Source organism: Poeciliopsis prolifica, unplaced genomic scaffold (assembly GCF_027474105.1).
Source record: "Poeciliopsis prolifica strain line A6 unplaced genomic scaffold, Auburn_PproV2 SCAFFOLD014, whole genome shotgun sequence".
Taxonomy (NCBI): Eukaryota; Metazoa; Chordata; class Actinopteri; order Cyprinodontiformes; family Poeciliidae; genus Poeciliopsis; species Poeciliopsis prolifica.
This window is the reverse complement of record NW_026562389.1, coordinates 8,005,516-8,029,638: the sequence shown is the minus strand read 5'-3', so window position 1 is coordinate 8,029,638 and position 24,123 is coordinate 8,005,516. Positions and strand designations below refer to the sequence as shown.

General features: G+C 36.5%; 1 protein-coding gene across 2 annotated transcripts in view; it reads left to right on the top strand.

The window, feature by feature from the left end:
- The first annotated feature begins 10,951 nt into the window (after nt 1-10,951).
- Nucleotides 10,952-24,123, top strand: part of nos1 (nitric oxide synthase 1 (neuronal)) — a 55,142-nt gene continuing 41,970 nt past the window's right edge. For both annotated transcript variants that reach the window (XM_055039561.1, XM_055039560.1), the window contains exons 1-3: nt 10,952-11,102; nt 15,372-16,135; nt 19,815-19,917. In XM_055039561.1, the coding sequence (XP_054895536.1) occupies nt 15,438-16,135; nt 19,815-19,917 (801 nt within the window). In that variant the 5' untranslated portion in view covers nt 10,952-11,102; nt 15,372-15,437. The remainder of the gene's footprint in view (nt 11,103-15,371; nt 16,136-19,814; nt 19,918-24,123) is intronic.

The following is a 24,123-nucleotide window of genomic DNA, read 5'->3' as shown; positions in this document are numbered from 1 at the left end:
CTGAATCATAATCCTCTATTGCAGGTGAACTACAGCTTTAAATTGACTGACACAAGCTGTGTGTTGTAGTGGTGTCTATAAACTACATTATTATTTCTGTAAAATATGATTACATATTTTGGTAACAGTTGGTAACCATGTAAGCGTATTTGTGGACAAATACAATGTCCTCCTCACATGATTCAAATGCCTGATTTACCGGCCTAAAGTTAAACAAGATCTGCAGAAAGGACCCATTACTTTTATTTTGGTGTGGTGAAGCAGGAACCATTTTAAATCCTGGATATTGCTGGGTTTCATGGATCAGGGTGATCAAATCAGCACATAACAATAAAATAAAATAAAATAGCTTCACAAAAAGGTAAATATTTTTAACAATATGTATAAAACAACTTTAATGAAAGAGTGTGCATGAACCTTTTTTTGTCCGGTATATTTCTACAGAACAAGCTCCTACACAGATTCATTGTTTAGATTACGATCAACACGCAGATCAAACATTCTGGTTGAAATATCCTGAGGTACAATGATAATCTTTACGCTAACATAGAGTACGGAACTGAAAAAATACATCAAAAACATCAACGTGAGGAAGACAATGCTTTACATTAGCAAATGAAACATTTGCTAATGTAAAGCAGTTTAACAGTTTAACGTGTAAAGCAGTTTAACGTGCAGCAGTTTAACATAAGTTAAACTGCTGCACGTTTAACTTATGTGCAGCAGTTTTGAATCAGATGGGAACATGCTCAAACACACAGGCAAACATGAGACCAGCCTTTAGCCATTCTCTTTCCCAAGGACGCTGATCTGCTTTGAGATCAAACTCCCCCACTTTTTATGATTATCAGAAAAGTCACATTGACTAAAGAGACCATATGGTAGTTATGACTGACATGAGTTTGACATTTATGGAGTTGTAGTAAAAAATGTGTCTGGTTGTAGAGCACAACTATTTACAGCTTACTATTAAACTCTGTAATTATCTCTATAATTAACTCTTTTAATTGGGCTGAGATTTTCTGATCTCATTTCTACACATTCAGATTGGAGGCTCATATGATAAAACTCTCCCATATGTCTCATATCTGTGACACATGCATTTCATACTGTGGGATAAAACGCAAGCTTAAATCATCAAAAAAGATTAACTTTATTATGTTAAATGTAATTATGTTTTACCCAAGGTGCAGTGAGCCTTTTCATAGGTGTGCTGCAAGTGTGAAAAAAGAACATCAATATCATCAATGTCTAACATAATGATATTGCTAGGCATTTATTAGATAAAGGGATTAGCTCTTCCCCATCGAAACAACATTCGTTATTATTTTTCCTCAGAGAAAGTGTTTATATATGCAGCAGCCATTATGGTCGCACACCATGTCTGCATAAATCACTGGGGACCTCTGCAACACAAAACAAAATTTGTGCTCATTTGGAAAAGTTTTTCCAAAACTAATTTAAAGTTGTTGAGATCAATAGCTCCAGTGGGCTCATCCCCTCACTTATAGATTATGAATTTGAAATAGTTTGACACTCACATGGAGCCTATTATTGTGCTACACTGAAGTCATTTCAACGACTACTGCAGTTCCATGCTAAAACTCAACAAAGCAGCCTTGTGTGGATTATAATGTTACATTAATGCTATATTTACTGTAGCAGACCCAAGAGGATGATCAGGGGCAAAAGTTGAAAGCCAGAGAAGCTACTTGATCTCACTAATCCACTGCAGAACATGTTGACATGTTTTCTATCATGGCAAACAACAGCACCGATTTCTTTTTCTGCTTTGAGCTTGACGTAGCTGTCACAAGTTCGAGTCCTGATCAGATGACCTTTATCAATACCTATTCTCCTGCCTGACCACGCTCAAATAAAGACCATTAGAGAAAATCAAATCTTTAAAAATAAAACCAAAGAAATTGCTAGTCAATATTTTCAAAACATTTCTTAGAAGGGTCTGAAAAGTTGCCAATTGTAGCAACAAAGTCATTAAGTGCATTCCTAAAAACGGTTGTGAATAGCATAATTGAAAGGCATTGTTATGAACTTGTGAAGTCGTGCTGAAGTCAGTGAAAACAAATTCTTAAAGAGAGAGGTCAAATTGCAGTCACATTTCTTTAAGTTTTCTGTGATATATACCAAGTTTCTTAAACTGAAAGTAACACAGTTACTTGATTGCACTATAAAATGGCTCTATGTGCCTGAATAGTGCATTTCACTGTCCCATTAGTATGTTTTGTATGATATTAATGTGTTTGCAAGGCAATATTAAAGATGTGCTAAGAAATATAATTTTGTCAATGTCAATTTTGTAGATAAGAGGTCTGAACAATGTTCTCAAAAAACTTTAAAAATCTTTATGAAATGGTTATTAAACAAAAATAAGCTTCAATGTAAATTTCACAAAAATTGTGGACTAATTTAATCTGTTCTAAAATATTTGGAAATGTAAGCAAGATTTGAGTAAAATGAGAAATGGTTTGGATAAAAATCTCCCCACATCTCAAATATTTAATGCAGGCTTTTGCACACCACCCACAAGCTTTTCAGTGTTGACACCTTTGGCTACCGTTATCACCCTCAACAGTTTGGAAGTGATCAGAACTGCAACAAAAATGCAGAGATTTTCTGTGTAGATAATGGTTTTGCCTGATGACCTCCACAAAGTGCAAAGACAGCTGATTTCTATGCTGAGTGTTGCCTGTGGCTCTTTGTATTCCTTGGTCTTTCGTTCTACAGCACTGACCCTTTTAGTTGCTCAATTTGCTGGTTACAAGATGATCTCAATTCCAACACAGTGTGGGTGTTTTCTTTTCAAGTGAAAGATTCTGCATAAAATTACCCAGGGGAGTTTCTGCCTCCCTGTGGCCCACGGCTCTTAGGAGTTTTTAGGTTCCGCCCAGCGCTTGAAAATCCACACTAATTTTATGTTTTGGAGCACATAAAAATAAAAGCGCTCCAAAATTATGATCGGTGGGGAACTACTGGCACCATCTTGCACATATTCAGACCTTTTAAGTCTTATCTCACTTTTCCCTGTGCTGCCCACTTAATCTTGACCTCTCCAGCAATGCTAATCAAAGCTGGCAATGTCTGAGCAGCAATTTTTTATATTGAGAAGGCACAACATGATTTAAATGCCAAACTGCATATTTCTTTTGCAAAACAAACAATAAGACAAAAACACAAAAAAACAAGAAAAAAAAAAAACTTTTGTCAGAAATCTAAAATGGCCAAAAAACATATGATTTAAATATGTGTCAGTGTGACTTGTTGGCTTCATTTGAAGAATAAATAGCTCAAACAATAACCTAAAGCTTTAAAGGGCTGAGATTAAACATGCACAAACTGAAAAAAGAGCTGCAATTGTGTGTCTGCCAAACTTGTAAAGCCTTCCAAATGAATATTTGCACCTGTTAAAGCAAACAGCGTCTCCCGCTAATGTAGTTAAAAAGTAGCTTGCAATGTTATGGCGTGGAATAAATAAAGAAATAATCTACTGACAGAAGAAAAATGTGCAATGCATAGGGAATGCCCTCCCGATGCACTGCCTTCCTTGTAATGGCTAGAAGGTATGCATTACGTGGATCCTTTCATGCATTATGTGCATGGTAGGCATGCACGTAATGCATAGATTCCATGCATTGCTATGGAAGGCGTCAATAAATAGAGACATTCTACTGACAGAAGAACAATGGGTGCCTGGAAGGCAGTTGGTGCCTTCCAGGCACAATAGGTGTCGTCAATGTATTGAAAGCATTGAAGGCATTTCAAAGCTTCTCCTATGTCAACAGTTCCCAAAGATTTTCTGGGGAACCCTACGGATTACAATAAAATCCCCCCCAAAAAGGAAAAAAAGAATCAACTGGGCACACACATTATTTAACCAGACATAAACCTATACACATATTTTGTTTTCAAACTCCACTGAAGTCCACTACACACTTCAGATTGCAACAAAACACACTACAAACCATCTTTACAATGAAACATTTTTGTGTGTGACTTTTTTAATTTATCCATACCGCTTCCCACACACCCTCCCCCCCATGCAATGGCACTGCGACCCCCATTGGGGGCGTGCTCCATACTTTGTGAACCACTGTCCTGTGTATGCAATGGCAAGCCCCAATTCAAAAGAAAAAAAAAAAAAAAATTGCCACTGCCAGGAGCTAATTTTTGCTGTGGTCCTGGCAGAAGGTTGCTTTGAACCAGAAAAGCTTACTTAACTAACAAAGAGTGCAGATACATTTTTAGACATGGTATACTTGACAGTTTTATTTCCATTGTTCTATTATTTTATTAGTGCTATTTACTTTTTGAATGAGACAGCTCAGATAGTGAAATGTAAAGATAGAGCCTGGGTGCAGAACAATGTTTGTGGATCTAGGACAAAAGTTGAGAAACCATATTTAAGCTTTCATGATATGTTTGGTCCTGATCTCATTAAGGATTAAAGTAATTACTTTTCAGGCCAAGAGTTGATCACTAACTATATGAAAAAGTTAAAATATATCGGAATAAGAGTATACTTTCATTTATTTTTGCTTCTGAGTTTCTCAGAGAACTTAAATACCCTCATTAAAAATGTTCTGCATATGTTTCAACAGATCTTAAGATTTAGAACATTTATAAATTGTAGCTTTATCTTCAGATCTTTTATGGACTCACCAGCTTAATTTTTTAGTTTTTTTCTTTAAAACTTAGAAGAAATGCATCACTCAGCAGTTTGTAAAATCTTGACCAAATATTTTAGAAAGAAAATCTTGAGTCAAGATTTCCTTTGTAAATCTTGAATTTGTGAAGGAATTTACAAATTTCCTTTGTAAATCTTGACTCAAAAGTTCCCTGTTTATAAATTTCTTTTAAATTGTTCTTTTGTGAGAAACAACAGAATCATAACCTGGTTAGAGCACCTCCATTTATAGTTTTGGCTTTTTTTTTTTTCGGCTGAAAACTTTTTTGTGACACTGTTACCTCATCAATGTTATCTTCATATCTTCAAATGAACAGTAGCTATACATACACTTAAAGTGTATGTATAGCTACTGTTTTGGAGGACAGACAAGTTTGAATGAGTGTTTTGACTACAGTCCCACCCACATGAAGTTAATCCGACTGGTGAGAATCGACAAAGAAAACTCGCTCTCCCCTTTTATGTAATTGTCTCTTCCCGTTTAACCAGTATATGTTGAACTGGATGTAGAGATGATGTGTGGAATTCAACAACTCATTTTTAACAAGTAGAAACATGTTGAAGAACTTCATGTCAACACTCACCTGCCATGACTGTGGGTTTCATAAAAGAGAGCTCAGTGGTCTAGGACTACTTTCTGTGTAATAATTGTAAGCACAATGTATTTGTATTTGTCATGTCATTATTGTGTACCTTAATACATTTTTAATCTCAATTAAAAAATCACTTTTAAATGAACTAGTTAAATGAATGTGTAATTCTGGTGTTCTATGTGGCTTGCAACTTGTCTAACCTGTTACCTCCTTGTTGTTCCTGGTTGTTGTTTTTCTTCTACTCTGACTTCCTTCATTCTAATTCATTTTCATTTTCATTAAGCCTTAAACACTATCCATTCTCCCAGCTACTGTCTGCATTTTGGTTGATCAACAAACTCAAACATCATGACAAAATTAACATTATCTTTGATTATTTCAATAAATTTGATGTTTTTGTGGCATAAGGGAGCAAAATTGTGTTTGCACTTGCACACATTTAGTGCCACAGCAGAAATTAAGCAAATAGTGAGAGTAAAACAGATAATGGGGAGAATTGTACTGCTTAATGAAGTAGTGTGAGCCAGCCATGCATTTAGATTTTACATGTGCTTGGATGAGCAAGAAACTGTGAAAAGATTAATATGTTCTGTACATCTGTCTCCAGTACTTTAATGATCCTCTAAATTTAAAATGGAACATACTTTTACTACTAAATCTTGTTTTTCTAAAAGCAAGCCCATTTTTTCCTCCCCACTGATACACAGACTTAAGGACTTATGAACTGTGTGTGCCCCTGCTGGCTCTTTCCAGCCAGTTTATCAGTATGTTTTTAGGAAAGCAGCTTGAAGGTAAACCGTCCGATTAAGCAGATATACATTTAAGAGACCATCTGTCCTGCAACTAGATTCAGTCTGTAATGTAATTTTAACCCTGAAAGCCACACAGACAAAGTATCAAGAGTGGAAGGTTTTTTTTTTTTTTTTTTTTTTTTTGCCTTAAGATGATAAACTTTTTTTTATATCATTTTTACCCATCTAAAGCTCGAGGGGAATGATAGTTCAAAATTGCAGATGGATAATAGTTGATGTTGGAAGAGTCACCAAATTTATCAGATAGCTTGTGTCTCTGGAACTACTGCAAGCTTATTCACATGTGGTTTTATTTTTATTTTGTATTTAATGGTAACACCACAATTGAATAATTGTGTTTCTTTGACATTAGATCACATGGATTTTCAAGTCGAATGCTACAAAAAAAAAATCATGTGCAAATGATGCAGAAAAAGAGAACATTTTAACCTTTTATGCCCTAAATATTAGTCAATATAAGTCATCCACTTAGGAAAAAAAACAATAATATATGTATATACTTTTATTCAAAACTACTTGCACTACTAAACTACTACAACTACAAAACCACATATCACAGGACATTTAAAAATAACATTTCCCAAAAGTCTGAGAATTGTTCAGCAGTTTTTTGTTTTTTTTTCTTGTTTTGCTAAAATGTGTATCAGCTGTGCTGCCCCTCCCCTTTTGTCTTGGAGATAGTCCATCCTCACCATTTGGCTGGTGTGCAGGACTCATCGATCAATGTAGCACACCTGGGGTGTGCATACAATTAAAGCACTTCGAAGGTATGCACAGCAGACATCCATTCATGGTTTTCGCTGTTGTTGTGTAATGATAAATTACTCCTAACCTGGCTCAGTTCAAGTTAGTTTCTGCACACATCTATGATTAGGAATTGTCTGAAGCCTACTAAGTTATACTCTGTGAGAGTCTAAGTTGTTTTTTATTATGTGCATCAGTTAATCATAGTCTTCTTTAAGCTGTACAGTCCAGGTGTGGATGTTAAAACATGATGTTTTCCAAAGAAGCAATTGATTAGATTAGCATGTCTGAAAAATAGTGGTATTTACAGATTTTTCCATAGCAGAATATAGATATGTTTGCTTGGATCAAACTTAGAAATTGTGCTTGATACACAGTTTCTAAATCTGCTTCAAGATTGAGAAATTCAATCTGATCCCTAGCTAAATTAACCTCTGTATTATGGTTTCTTAAAGCACTTTTTTTTTTTTCATTTTAAAATCTGAATGAATAAACTTGTTTGAAAGCTCTCGCTGTGCAGTAAATGCATACAGCAGCTAAAACTGCAAAGAAGTTGTGTATAGACAATTTTAAGTCTTAAATTTTCCCTAATGTGAATTTTGAAAAATGATCGGTCTTGGGGAAATCAGAAAAATGTTTCAGAAAAGTAAAAGGAAACAAATGTAATTTTCACCAGGAGTTTTAACTCTGGGAAATGCTATAGTTAAGCAGGGGCTTTACACAGTGATCCACATGGTGTATGGCTTTATGAGAGGGCAGATGGTCCCACTCAAGCAGGAAGTGATTGACATAATGACATGGCTGACCATGGAAGGTGGGTGTATGTGTGTAATGAATGAGCATATGTGTGACTGATTATAAAAAAAAAAAAATCCTTTAAGTATATTCTAATATGTTTTTACTATCTCTGTTTCTGAGGTGTTGCTTGTCATCATGTTTATAAACAATATTCTTGAAGGAAATTATTTTAATTTACTCTGAAAATGTTCGCTCTGTCACCTTTTTAAAATAAAACTAATAAACTAAACTAAAATGTTTTAAATTTGTGAGTGAACAGTCGTACAAAATCAGAAGCTGATCATTTTTGGGGTTTTTTCAATAGCTTTTTTTGCAGTCAGTGTTACTTGAACTGCAACTCTTTTCTGACCAGTCATATATAAAATTGCCAACTATTTATTCATAGCCTAGCACCTCTGTGTGGATATTACAGAAAATATTGAGTCACACTGTAACAAGTGTTCTTCTTGCTTGCAGTGGTTGAGTACATGCAACCAAACGGAATTTTTTTTTTGTTGGTTTCCTCTTCTGAGAAAAAAAAAATGCCATTGTTTCCGAGATCTGTAAATGAAACCAAAAACTTAAGTGTCTGCTTGTTACTTTGGAATGTAAATTGTTGACTTTATGTTAATTGTTGTCGGTAAGTTGATCAGTTTTGATCGGAAGGCATCTTTTACTTTGTTTTCCTTATCCATCTCTTTGAACTAGTTCTGTCTTGTAAGTGAATCACCTTTCTGAGTACCAAGGAGAAGCCCAATAGAGCATGAGCCTCATATAGTATTGGCTATTTTGCTTGCTTGCTTTAGGTTTATTTCAATGGACACACACAAAGGTGATGTGGCAAAATGTTAGAAAGAAAGGGGAAGATAAGAATAGAGGAGCAAAAAACAATAAAAGAAATGCAAGGACATTTTCCTAGAAAAGTATTTCTTCTACTGTAGAATAGGACAAAAACCAAATAGCTATACTATGTTTTTGTTTTGTTCTGCTTTGAAACCTGAACCTTCCTCTTATAAAACTCACTGTATCAAGTTCATTAACCCCACTAAATGGTGTATGTTTCAGTTAGTAAGGGAGGAAGGGAGAAAAATATTTTTTTATAAGCTGTAATCTGAAAGCAACTTCTAAAGTTGCTCTTGTGACTTGTAGTCTTTGGTTTCTTCAATTATCCTGGGCACACAACCAGACCCACCCAGATGCCTTAAATTCTGTTTTGAGAGCCTTTCAAAGTTTTGTATATTTGTGCAAAAGAAGTTGCACAGTCAAAAATATGACACAATGACCTTTCAACTTGTTAAATAACTGAGTAAAGTGTGATTTACTCAAGGTGAATGATGGAAAGTTACTAGAGGATACATTTAGTTTGAGTTGTCAGACCACATAGAATACACTTTTAATTACAGAGGTTGAGTTTCCAGGTTTCTTACATTGTGTAATGGGGACTTTGTTGTTTCATAAATAGTATTTAGGAGAACTGTTAAGAAAATGAAGCTTGAATTGTTCAGAGCGGTGCTCAGAGTGCACAGGGATCTGATGTCCTATTTGCCTCAGAAAAACAATAGTACCCCCTTATTTATTTATTTTTTTTAATATGAAAATAACTGTTTGCCATCCAGAGGTTGTAGGCCTTCTTGCTCCTTCTAGCATTTCAAGAAAATTAGATGTTATCTGTGATGATGATGTAGCTGGAGACCACAAACTACTGTAGACATGAAGTCAAAGCTAATTGCATTAGCCTGTTTATATTAAAAAGACAAAAAAAAAAACCTAATCTGTGAGTTGCGAAATTGTTGTGTGTTTTATTGCAGTTGAGCTTGTTCTAACCTTCCTGCATTTTCTCCACTGAAATTTTAATTATAAAATGTAAAGTTACACCCAAATAACTTGACTAACAAATGTTATTAAATAAACTTAAAGAAAAATATTAAAATGATCAGGTTGTTTTCAGAAGTATTATTCTTCTCAGATTTGCCCATATGGAAGAAGGTTTAAAAACAAGGTCACTTTTATTTAAAACAAAATGTTTTCTCTTTCAGATTTTCCCTTCATTTAGCAGAATCTGTCTTCCAGACTACTCCAAACATTTTCTTTTTCTGCACTGAGCACACAGCATGAAGTCACCACTGAGGACATAATCGCCTCATGGCATTAGTATTGTTCTGTCACACCTAGTATCATGAGACCAACAAGTTTCTTTAGTTTTCATGAAGAACGGGTTCTTCCATGTTTCAGAAGGTTTTGGCTAGTCTGAAGCTGTCATAAGATTCATTTTTGATTTGCATACAATGTGCTTTGGTGCAGTTTTTTTTTTTTTTTTTTTTTTTTTTGTCCAAGACAAGTTGAGCAGCTTAAAGCTGCTCCACTCAAAAAGTGTTACCCAGCCAGATCGTTAACATTCAGTTTTGAGAGCCTTTTAAAGATTTTTATTGGACTATCTTACTGTCCTGAAGTTCCCATTATAATTGAATGGAAGAGCTCTGGTTTTATCAATACGCAAGAGTCATGATTTACCATCTGTACCTTTGTATGCAAGACTGTCCATTGCTGAAAAATCAGAGGCTTTATCAATTGAGAATTTGAAGACTTTATGAATCGTTGTACTAAAAATCCTGCTACAAGCTAAAAACACTGCCTATGATCCTGCTCTGAATCAGAATAAAAACTCTTATCTTCTGAATAAAAATGCACAGTTCCACAGTTTTAATAAGGTTAAACTGAGAAATGCTTTTATACCTCAGTCTATCCTGGTGCTAAACATGTGGAATGTTGTCCTCTGTTCATCTTGAAAATGCTTTTGACTCTGTTTATATGTCTGTCGACAACAATAATGTGATGCAAGAATTTTTTTTTTAAAGAAACTGGCTGCACAGTAGTTAGTTTAGTTTAGAGTATGTATAAGCACACCATGCTTTAGATCTTGTATTTAAAAATAAATCAATTTACCTCCTCCTATTCTTATTTATTATTTAACACTGGAATGTTGTAAACTGAGTTCTAAAGTATTTAGTTGATTGAAATTAAATGGACCATTTTACATGTCGAGTTTGTAAAGTAAGTTGAGTGTTTTGAGCTTTGGAAAACGTTCACTATGCTTGTTTACTCTGTTGGCCAGAATTCTTTCTCTGCGTTCCTGCAAAGCCACAGAAGCCAATAAAGTGACTTGAGACGACTGTTGCGCACTCACTGACGATGACGGCTACCTAATCCACCTGCAGTAAATTTTAATGCGCGCGCACGGCTCCTTCCCAGCCTCGTCACAGAGGCTCCCGTCGCTTGGTATTTAAATAGCGCCCCTGCGCGCAGAGAGCCAAAAGCATGCCTCGTCTCTAGAGAGGCAGGGCACGACTTGGAGACGCTTTGGTTCAGAGAGAGAGAGAGAGAGAACTGTGCAGCCGCTGCTGAAGCAGAGCGCAGGAGTTTTATCCCAACTTCACTGCTGCAGGTCGTTGAGACACAGCGACCTTGTTCTCAGGGGTAAGTTCCTGCTGCTGAAATATCTCAGCCCGCTGTCGCTGTTTCTCTCCTCCAGTGTCCGTGTTTATCTAAGCTGCGCATTCCGCTGTTATATGACGATGCTGATCATGAGGAGTGATGAAAGTAATCTAGAAATGATATAAACGATGCAAATTGACAGCCTTTTGCACATTTGTGTGGTTTTTCAAATTCTGCAAAAGTGTCTTCACTTGTTGCTGATGAAAATGACACTAGATGTGCGATTGATGGGGTGAATCCTGTTTGTTTTTCTTCCTCTTATGCAAGAAAGGACGGCACTGAAAACCAAACATTAAAAAAATATATTTTGACGTTTTATTTAGGTGAAAAATGATTTGTGAAAAATTTAATCCATTTGGACATTTATCTATGTGCTCATGAGTAATTGTTGTCGGTAACAATATGAAGTGTGTATATATATATATATATATATATATATATATATATATATATATATATATATTATTATATTTGCATAAAATTCAAGGAGTTATTTTACGCGTGAGACATTCGACAAAAATGGATTTCTGAAACCAAAAGTTCACATTTGAAACTTTGCATTGTTCATTCCGTTGCTGTCTTAACATGAACCCAAAACAACTTGCCCCTTTTCATGTATGCTCGAATTAAACAAAAATGCTAGAAATTATGCAGAACGGCCTTTGATCCCCGTTTAACTTGTTAAATTCATATCCCTTCTATGAATCAATTAGAAGAAAAAAAAAACCCCGCTAATTAATTCACTTTTTTTTTCACGTTCTGCAATGTGCGACCATAACATTAGATGTTGAAAGCACATATTCACACATCGACTGACAGAATTCAGTTCAGGGGAAACGGAGAATAGTTGACCTTGTGGCTCCAGAAGGAGCTGGCCGGCACTCCTTTAAAAAAATGTTATAGAAAACTGGTATTTGCTTCTATTCATGAATTCTCAATCTATGAAAGCAAATAAATGCCCTGATTTGGAAGGAAATGAAATGATTTCCAGTTGCTATGAAACCAATGAGAAATTAACATAACAGACGACTTTGGGTTGTCGTCTGTACTCATAATGTTGGTGAGTGTAGCAATTAAATAATTTGTGACTCCATATTTGTGCGCCTTGTCAGTTGTCAGAAGCTATGTAGTCCTTAATTAATATTTGCTTGCTATTGTAATGGGGTTCTTTTTTTTAATACCTTTGTAGTCATACCCTTCCGGACACAGCAATATTCCCAGAAAAGTCCCTCATCCCGATATTCAGAGCACATTCACCTTTTCCATTTCCTCATCGTCTCTGGTTATTTCTTATCTCAGTGGGGGGTAAGCTACACATATGGAGAATTAAAGGGCCGCCAGATTAAGTTATTCCAGCCAGAATCAAATCTGAGTTCACAGTATTCATTATAAATGAGTGCCACTTCCACCCCACCCCCCACTCTGAAGCCATGAACTGAGGACACCGCTCTTTGATCTGTGGTTGTCTAAAAGTGCGACTTGTCTACATGAATATACTGGTGTGTACAGAACTTTTTGTATGACAAGCATGTGGGGGAAAAAACGTCAGAACCAACTTTACTGAGAATGTTTGTGGCACATCTGCAATATCTGAAAGTGCGGCGTGAGAACGGAATACTGCTGGAAAGGCTGTACTCTGACCTTGGTGCTGAATTATTCCCGCTGCGCGCACAGTGCCTGCCCTCCATGCGCCGACAGCCCGTGCAGAGCGGTGGCTCTCCTGCTTCTCTGACACGCGGCACATTCCTTGCACGCCACCCACGCGGTGAGATGCGAGATTTTCAATGAAAAAACGCAACTCGCTCAAGTGGCTTTGCATTAAAAAGAAGAAAGAAAAGAACAAACAAGGGCGATAGAGCTGAATATGCAGTTAATTTCCAATACACAATGTAATCCTTTAATATTTTACTTTAGGTATTTACAAAACAGGCGCTGTTGAAACGTTTATCCAAGTCTGCTGAATTCATGTCATTGTCACTGGATGCACAACAATTAAAGTCCAGATTGACTTTTTATTCAAACATTTTCAATAGTTTTAAATGGAAACGTTTACTGTAGTACAGTTGATTTTTAATGTGACCCATAAAATTATTAGATCGCTTATGAAAATGTCATTTGTTGTCTCCATTGTTTTGTGTTTTTTTGTTTTTGTTTTTTTGTTTTTTTCTGCTGCTTGTGCAGATGCAGAGCTAGCTGAATCTGAAAATCCACTACAAGAATTCTGGTGTTACTTGTGCACATCTGATCTTGGAAGCCAAAAGTGAATGTAAATGTCTGTTAAGCTGTTGTGACTTAGGGGGATTCGTCTTACAATTCCTGTGGACAGAGGGCAGCAACGCTTTCAAATAAGGAACAGGAAAAAAACAGCAGCTACCTTCCTTCCTACTTCATTCAAATCTTTTTTTCAAGTTTGTTTTCAGTACAAACGATCTTTTTCTAAACATGTGGAAAAAGACCAAAAAGATTACGGCTCAATCTGATGATTTGCACAAACATTTATTGCTTCTTCATTTTATTATGTTTTCAAACTAATTGGCAAACTTTCCTGTAATTTTCTTTGGACAATTGTTTAGACATAAAGTTTTGGTAAAAAGTAATCAGGGATATTTGCTGGGGCATTGCAGCATATTGGAGCAACGTCACAATAAAATTGACACAGTTCAACATATGATTTGAATGTTGCATTATTGATACTGACCTGATGAATAAGATGGGGGTTTTGTGTTTTCCTCAATTCAGAGAAAAAAAAAAAAGATAAAAGATCTGTTGTTACTATGGTCTGAGCAGTGTGGATCTATACAGTGTGTGCAGGCTACACATCAATTTAAAAATGAATTGATTTTTCACATTTAGCATACTAAATGAGCATACTAGAGAAACAAATATGTAACATACTTATGTGGAGGTTAGGTCAGTTGAGAGGCTCGTTTACGATTCTAAAAGACGAGCCTCACCTGCATTGCAGCCCTCATAAACAGGATTCAAATTTAAAGTGCTTTTCAGAAAACAAAGGAAGAGAGGAAAGGAAAATTATAATAAAATGAAAATTAACAAAATGGAACCTTTTAGTTACCAGGAAAACAGAAGCTTAGCTGCACTCATTAGACAAAAAAGCTAAAACTGAATCCATTAAATCTTTTACAGAATGTGAGAAAACTCAGTCAACTCTACTGCTTTTAGTCCTATTTTAGATAACCTACAGTTGCTCCATGTAACAGGTTTTTGGAAATTGGTTCCAGACCTGAGAAGCAGATAAATGAAATGTGGCCTCCCTTTAAGTTCTGAAGGTTGAGTAAACTCTAAGTGGTGTAGCAGGTTCATTCACGTTCATATCGATTTAGTGGCAAAGTCATTTACTGCGTTACTGCCCAATAATCAGATTTTTAAATGTATCCTTTAACTAGCATTTAGGCCAGGAACTGAAATGGGAACAACTGGTTTAGGACTCTAGTATGTGGTGTGTTTGGACAACCACTGATCAACAGTGAGGAGATTTTATAAAAATAAATAAAAATCAAGTTAGAAATTTTTCAAATAAAGCTCCAAAATGTTGTTGAAAAATTTATTAGAAACAACTAGTGTCCTATATTAAATATGTTTTTCTTTTAAATATTGAGAAACTTTTGCAAGAAAATGTAATAAAAATGCATTTTATTGCATTAAGTGATTCCATTCAATGTTACTAATTGGTTGCTTAGTCTCCTATTTGTTACTAAATAGATATTTTGTAAATTAATAATTTTTTGCAGCTGTGTCTAGTACTTGTTGGACTTGGAAACTCATCTTGATGCAACATATGACACATGAGATGATTTCTAAAGATTTTTGATAAATCTGCCCTGCTCATTCTTACAAATCATTTTCAGAAATTTGTGCAATTTTCTCACATTATGCACATCTCTTAGATATTTTACTGAAGCTGGAGAGAATGTGTAAGTCTCTCTGATGACACATTTTAATTAAATTATATAAAGACAAAAATGGAAATTACACAAATGGCTTAAAATAACCAGTCAGTTCTGATGTGATGTATGTGATGTAATCAGCGATGTGTATGTGAATTCTCTATTTATTGTAAATTATCCAAGCAAAATCAAAAAACCATCTGACCCCCACCTTGCTTCTTGTTTTTTAGATGAAAATGTAAAGTGAGATTTCACATAAAGTTCTGGCTACTGGCTTTAATAACTTTTGTACCAATTTGACTGACTTATCAGCTTAACTAAAAGCATTTCTGTTTCCTCTTTTCAGAAACATTCCTGGGGGAAACAGTGCAAGTGAACACATAGACACCAGTCACACACACACACAAGCACAATGCAGGAGTCGGAGCCCACAGTCTGCCAGCTGCAGCCCAACATCATCTCAGTGCGCCTTTTCAAGAGGAAGGTTGGTGGTTTGGGCTTCCTGGTGAAGCAGAGGGTGTCCAAGCCGCCTGTCATTGTGTCAGACTTGATTCGCGGCGGAGCAGCAGAAGAGTGTGGCCTGGTGCAGGTGGGCGACATAGTTCTAGCCGTCAATAACAAACCCCTGGTAGACCTTTCATATGAGAGAGCGTTGGAGACTTTGAAAAATGTGTCGCCTGAGAGCCATGCCGTGCTCATCCTCCGAGGACCCGAAGGGTTTACCACCCACCTGGAGACCACCCTGACCAGAGATGGCCGCCAACGCACGGTGAGGATCACCCGACCTGCCTTCCCACCCTCAAAGTCCTTCGATCAGTGGTCTCCTCTCAGCGCGTACAGCCCCGGGCAGCAGCTCAACAAGGAGCCCCAGCTGAGGGCCATTGAAAACCTGTCCTCTCCTTCCATCACTCAAACGCTCTTGCAGAGGGGAGGGATGCAGGGCCAGGATGGTGGCCGCGGAGCTCTCCTGTGCAACGGGCTGGAAGAAAACAATGACCTGCTTAAGGAGATTGAACCGGTGTTACATCTCATCAAAAACAGCAAAAAGGAGATTAACGGTGAAGGCCAGCGAAATGCTGGGAGAAGAGATGCAGAGATTCAAGTGGCATGGTAATTTCTAATGTGATAAGTCATTATTGATCCCTTACTTTAACTGTCTTTTACCTTTATGCTCCTCCAAGCTGATGACTGGAGTTGGAGCCCAGTCAGAATTAAAAGTGAAACCCTCATGGGGGAAATGTTATTGGCTTACACAAGATCCTGCACCTGGTCTGGTTTCAGAAAGAATTCCTGTTCACTCTGTCACCATGCAGTCTCTGAACAGCCTGGCACATCTGTGTTGCATTAGCTGTTACATCCAGGCTGTCAGCACTATGACTCAGAGTACAGTGGTGTACATAATTCATGTCTGCATGCTGGCCTCCAGTAAACCCCACTTAAAGTGACAGTATTTGGAATATATTTGCCAGCTGCTTTTCTTAATTCGCTAAGCCAACTACGATGGCTCCATTAAATGACTTGCATCAATTTGGCAGCTTTCCCTTAATTGTGAGGCTTGTGGCAAAATCCAACAAATTTGAAATGCATGGCAGAATTGAAATAATTTCCATTAGATATGTTAGTATTCTGCATAAGTAAGTATATTAGGTTTTTTTTGTCAGCTTGTGAGAGATTTAAAGTTCACAGCTTGGGGTAATTCAATAGATAGATGTCAGGGCATTAGTTGTCCAGAATGTCCTGTGAGGAAAATCTAATCAGGAACATTTTCCCAATTGTCAAAAGGTTGCACTAAACTGTAAAATACTTGAAGTACTGTAAGCTTAAATACTCATTTGGGACGAGGTTTCACAAGATCCTTCAGGACAAAATAACGAAAATCAATGTTTGACTGTGCCTAAATTGTCTGCACAGTGTTCTGTTATTGACATCAGCTATCTGCTCCCTTTGCCAAGTGAAATCACATTGAGTCTCCTTTTGATTAACATCTCATTTTTACCAGTGAAACTCTTTTTTCTCCATCATAAATATGCTTTAAGTGATTTGTTGCTTTCTGTGGGTAGGTATACAGCATAGCACACAACTATGGGAGTTATGTTTTGAATAGTTTCAGATGAGTTCACATGAATTGGGTTCAAACACGGTTAAAAAATAAAAATCATATGAAATTAAGATGTAAGAGGATGTGATTAAGATTGGTCGTTATTTGCAGTGTCCAAAATTGAGAACTAACCTTCAAGAAGCCATCTAAACATTTAAAAGTTTATTTTAAAATGCAATTCGAGGTTGAATGACAGTCTTTTTGTAAAATACTCGGCAGCAAAACTAAAGTTTATCAGACTTGCAAATGAAACCCTAAAAATATGTATACTGTTGACTTTCTTCACCCTTGTGAAAAGTCTTAGTAAAGGGATTCTCCTGGTTATGTTCAGCCTGAGATGGAATTAGTTGATTTTTCTGCAACATCAGTCACTATGTGTTACACAGACAGCAAACACATGACTCCTATTTGGGTCAGAAAATATTTCCAGGAACAGATTGTGGAAGTTTTTACTCTGTAGGTGTACAAGCTAACAAGCTGAAATTCTAACATTCTGCATCATCTGTTTGTTTGTTTTTTGTGTTTTTTTTTTTGCAAAGTCTCATTTAATTTTGCTTTTAACTTTATTATTCTTAAGAAATCTTCCTACTTCTTGCTTGGTCTCGGAGCTCAATGGTTAACCTTGACATGATTGGGGTTTAGGAAGCTGGCCTGTCCAAAACAAACTTTGTGAAAAGCCATCTTACAATTTTTAAACATGCATTGTGCTCGGGGGGGTATGACAATATGAAGACGCCACTAGATTTGTTTTTATAGAAAAGCAAGCCTTGTTGCCAGCATGTGACTGTCTAATAAAGCAAGTGTAAGTTATTATGAGCTCTATGTATTAAAATGAATAAGTTTTAAATGCAATATAAAATTTGAGACTCCTACCGGTATTTTAAAGGATGAGATGAAGTAATTATTGAGTTGTCTGTTTTGATAGATGTTGAAAAGACTTCAGTTCAATCTTTTGCAAACCTTTACACCTTCTTTGTCCCCTCATGTTGCCATTTTGTCTGGACAACTTTCACATAGATCTTAAATGCATAATACTTTTTATGACACCTGGTGATCATTTATTATTGGGGGGATAAATAATTATGACATTTTAAAATCTCTGCATATTTGAAAATGGCTGAAAGGCTTTATCTTGAATTCCATTTCTCTTTACTGTGGTTTTGATGCTCATTTTGACTAGCTGACCTTATGTTGACCCTTCTGTGCTTCATACTTTTGATCCTTTACTCTTCCTGATGAAGCCGTAACTCAATCAGCTAATTTTCTATCAATACATGATATGATCTTAAAAGCATTGTACTTTAAGTCATTCACTGAAACTGCAAAAATATAGTCAAGGTGGAAAAAAATAAGATAATTTGAATGTCTGCATGTCCCTTTGGGATCTTCAGCAGTAATGGCAAGGGTTGTACAGGAAATACTCAGTAAAAACAGACATATTAAAGCCAAACTTTCTCATTCAAAAGCACAATTGTGCTCCGAGTGTGTAACAAGGCATGGCCAAAATCAACATGTTATGCACTGTCAAGTTAAAGTCACCAAAGAGTACATTTCAGCAATCACAAGATGTTATCTTTTAACTGCTTTGGTTTCTGATAAAGATCTCAACTGAAAATGAACATTTAAAAAAATGTGGTTATTTTTAACACACACGGAATGTGTTTCCGGGTAATCTTCCCACAGTAACGTTTCTGGAATCAGTTTTTAAAGACCTATTGTCAGGAACAAAAAAGCGTGAAACAATGGCCGTTGCTTGTTTTCAGCAAAGAAGGAGGTATATTTTCACAGCTCCACGTCAGGCAGATGATGCTCTGCGTCAGTCAGCGGTAATCGCAAATGACACATGCGACTTCTCCCATTGTTTCAGCCCATTTGAACTCCAACTCTGCAGCGTCGGAAAGAATATGCTTTCCCAAATTGTGGCAATAACGAGATGGAATGTGACAGGAAGTGTGAAAGAGAAAAAGGATGCCTATGAGGACTTACAATTGGCACGGACACGTGCTCATGGCGATGGCAAGGAAAGATGGGCGGGTTGGTGCTAGAGGGGTTGAGCATGTGAAAGACTGTAGGAGGCAAAATGTGTGTGGGCGTTTTTGAATGGAGGAAACCAAACTTAAACAGGGAGATTAGGGTTTTTTTTTTGTTTTTTTTTTTCCAAGTCCTATGTTTTTCTGTGTGTTAGCAGCTCCAAATCCCACCCACAATCCCATTCTCACAGCTCTGATTGAGATATCTCACAATTATGCACAATCCTTCTTCACATGTAATATTTTTTCCTATTGTAATTTTTGAACCTCCTGGTTTGTTCAGTGTTTTTATTTAAGAGTCATCTGGATTTAAGTTTGCTTTTCTTAGAATTTGCCTGATCAGTTTTGCCACAAAGTTACTTAAATAATCCACATCTAGCACAACCTGGAGCATGAAACAAATCAATGCACCTGTATACTTTTGAAAAGACAATCCTGTTTAAGGTTTACTTTTTAGACACAGAAAGCTTTCATGATTTTAATAGCATTGGTGAGCAAACAGTCTTGTGTCCACAAAGCCAAAATTGAGAATTGTTTACAGTCTGTGTGTGCTTTTAATTGTCTGAGTTTGCTTTTTTGTGAGATTTTTAAATTGAAATGAAAGTAGCTTGTGTAAGATCAGAGTGCACACACCTGATGGAAAATTGGGTTTCTCTTCCAGGGACCTCGGTGTGGGAAATGAGACATCCATCCAGCTGGGTTCGGATAATGACAGAATGTCAGAACACGTGCCAGTGGCAGACCACAATGCTGATATTGACAAGGTAAAAAACAAAAGTACAACTGAAATATGTTAAAATAATAGCAATGATTTAAAAATGGAATCAATCTAAAAATAAGTTTATCCAAATTAGTTCTGAATGACCCACAAATCACGGTTGCTTTTTCTTTGCATTTGTCTGCAGTTCAAGTCTGGCCAGGCTTTGCCACAGTGTCTTATTTATACCTCTTTTACATTTTGTCGCACAACTTCAAACTTCTGTGCATTTTATTTCATGCAGTAGAATAACACAAACTAGTACATGTCTGTGGAGCAGAAGGAAACATTTTATTTGTAAATATTTTCCAAATATTTACAACAGTTGGCAGACAGTTGGATTCATCCCACCACCTCTGATAGCACTGACATCACCAAATGCACGCAACTTCTTTCAAACCTCATCTAATGAGTAAATATAGTACAGATGTGTGTAGTTTTACTTTAGCGTAAATCCAGCTGTTCAGTGAAGCATTCAGGTTTGTTAGAGTATTAGTGAGTAAACAGAATCATGAGAAAAAAGGAACATGGCATGTCAAGGATAATGCTGTGAAGAAGCTTAAACACATTTGGGTTACTAAACAATGTCCCAAATCTGAAGCACTGCTCAGTTCATCTGCCAAACATGGGGGAAAAAAAAAATTGCATGACTGCAAACCCACCGAGACATGATGGTCAACTTTAAATAACAGGCTAGAAGAAGAGAACATTCATCAGAACAGTGGTCCAAAGGACATTAGTACATCTGGAGGAGTTCAGGAGATCAGTAGTTTAGGTAAATGAAAATGTTAAGACGACAAATGTTAGTCACACTTATCACAATTCTGGGCTTTATGAAAGAGTTGCAAACAAACAAAAACAAGCATTATTGAAAGAAATGTGGAGGTGGCAGCATCATTCTGTTCAGATACATTTCTTTATCAAGGACAAGAAATGGTTACACCAGGGTGGGACTGCACCCTCCTATCCACAACCGAAGTCCAACGCATATTCTTACAATTTAAAACATACGTTTTAATAGGGATTTGTCTTTATCATGCATATCCCTATACAGCTCTGCAGAAGGTGGCAAAGTGTTTGCTGATCTCTGCATTTTATTTTTTTTGATGATGACTTGTTGCAGTGTTAAATCTGACCTTCCAAACAGAAGGATCTCATCATCGGTCTCAGTGATGTGGGTAGTGTGATAATCTGCACACAGCCCACATTATCAGCACAATTTTAGCGCTTCTCAAGGCTTCATCAATGCAACCGGATGGAGTGGAATATTTCCAGTAGACCCAATGAATACATCCAGCTGCAGTACAATTTCTTCCAATTAAATGAACCCTTTTCTTTGATTAATCAATTCTTTTAGACCTACAAACAAAATGCAGATTCTTTTGGAATATGTGTTTTGTTTTTCACAGAAAAAACAGAAACAGATTTGACTGGCTAACGGACCTCAGAGGTGAATTTGATATGAAATGTTTTTGCTCAAACCTGAAGGACTTAAAAATTTAGTTGAAATGTGCATTTTGTTATAAAAACCATAAATGAGAAACATTAGTCCAGGGAAAATCTTATTGAACAGCTAGTGGTTTATAAAATTGCATGTCTAATTTCTTAAGCTGCCAGAATTTTAGTTGACACGCTCACCTGCAATTCAGTTTTCTCTCTGTGGACAGAGATTGTTCTTCAATCTTCAACCTGAGTTTCTCCTCCATTATGATTAATATGTAAACTACAACAGCAGATTGTTCTGTAAAATTACACCCAATTTCTGGTGGCACTCGCTTGAAGAAGTCACTGAAGCAGGGAAATGTAGCTCACAATCTTTTATTTGTTTTTTCCTTAAATCCTAAGAAGTGCATAAATATTTTGCAATCACACTTTTTCTCTTTTCAAGCTGTCTGTTTTATCCACTTTCTATCAGCTGTTCCCAGATTTTGCTGCTCATCATCTGAATTTCCAATCAAATATTTTAATTGATTGGTGGAACGTTTACTGCATAAATAAGTTTGCTTCAAATCATTTGGTAATTATGCTCCATCATCCTATTCTCCTAATCAGTTTTGCTGTTATTGTAATTTCTTGTACAGCAGATCCTCTCTTTTCCATCCATGCCTCATTCTTGACATTGATATATGTTGATTTGAATCTGATGGGCAGCAGGAAGGAGGACCGGATCATTTAAAGAAAGGAAATATAAAATGGTCTTCATTCAGATAAATTGACCTGTTTTGACTTGAGAAATACAAGAAAACCCACGGTGGTCAGGATTTATTTTCAACCAGCAGTTGATGTTCACTCTTCATTTATTCATTTGGCTTGCAGCCTCACAGAGGTGTGGACATACAGATTCATTTATAATTGATGGATCACAACTTTGGAATAGAACTGTTTTTAGCAAATTGTCTCACAATTCCTGCATTATTTAAAAGTAGATGACAAAAATACTCAGTTTGTGGCTTGAATCTATCTTTAAACTTTTTATCTGTATACTTATATGAAATGCAATTCTTTAAACATGTTGGACCTTACCAAGCTACCCTAAAATGTCAATTTTATGACAGCAACAATGGAAAAGGTCTGAACAGGTATGTCATGTTTTGAGCGATTGCCAGGCGAAAGCAATTTCACTTTTAAAAAGAAATTTGTTTTGTAGTACATGAGACTTCCTCAAACTGCACAAGCTATTTGACTTTTTTTCTGCTGGTGATCAGAAAGGTTTTGTATATCAGGCCGATTTGACTCAATTGTGTTGATACCTGACCTTACAGCTAAAACCTGGCTCAATCTGGGTGTAAATGATCGCTAGCCCATCAACATAAGGTAATCTGGGTGTCTTGATGACAGAGTCAAAGTTCAAACCTCATAACTTATTGAGACTAGTACAACTTCAAATCGATAAAACACCTGCCACTCTCAAATGGAAGCTATGGTGTAAAAAATAAGAGTTGTTTTACAAAAAATTACAACTTGTTGCCTTTCTGAACAAAGTATTAAAAAATACTAATTGTCGAAAGTATTTATTTCTCTTATGCTTTCTGTTAGTTATACTCTTCACCAAGAATACTAACCTTTCTCAATCACACACACATTCATAAGTTGCTCTGAGTTTTGACCACTAAAGTGGATGGAACTGAGCTTCCTAGTACTGAAAATGTCACAGTCAACTTTACAGGGATCTGGACACAAGTCTGTCAACTAACATTGGCTTGTATCTTCTATTACTGACTTTCAGCAATCCACATTATTCATAGGAGGCTTACTGTAGAAACAATTTTGGGTCCTACTTCCGGCGCTCACCGAAAGCAGCAGCAGTATAGTGTTTCACTGTAATTTGTAGGTTTTTTTCCTAATCTATATTCATGATAGAAAAGCTATATCTCTTTGGGTTATTGTTCAATATTTAGTAAAACTTGCATATGGACACACCGTATGCTATCCGAGAGATGCTCAGTACAGAGGATCGTAATTGTGAGTTTAATCACGGGGAGCGACAGGCACACGATCGTTAAGTTTTGTAGCAAAACACTTAATTAAGAAGAGAAAAGCATAGATGCTGGTCAGAGTTCTGAGCTGCCATTTTGCACCAGAAGTGTAAAACAACAACTACATTGGTGCTTGATGTGTTGTGAATTTTCTTTTTTGTTTTAATTTAAAAAATAAAGTTTATGAAGTGGCTGCACCAAGTGTGTTTTATTGTGTTTTGAGCCAGCAATACATTTTTACAAGACAAAATAAAGTATCCAGGTTTATTTAGTCCATCACAATCAGAACCTCGAGGTTCACAGTGGCTCAATGTTACTACAAATCAAGGGAGAAATGACTGCAGCGGCTACGCTTCAGAATGTAATACGGAGAATCTCCCTACTGGACTAGAACCAAACCAAACCAAATCACACATTAACCTGTTATAGAGAGCAACTTGCTGGAAAGGGTACGATCCCCTTGTGCATCCAAAGCAACTGAATTAGTGAAGTAGCTACATATGCTCGTGCGGGTTATTTTCTCCATCATCCCTCCCTGCAATAACTGTAGGTAGCGGTAAAACAATGTTGGCACATTTAAGCTGTGGTAACTGGAGTTCACACATATTGTAGCCTAAAAACTGACAAAAGATGGATAGCGAGTTGCTAACATGGAAACAAATGGCAGTTCCGGTTTGCGGAGCAAAACCTCATGGGGGCTAGGAATAAGGTGGATACACGGTGATGTTAAAGTATTA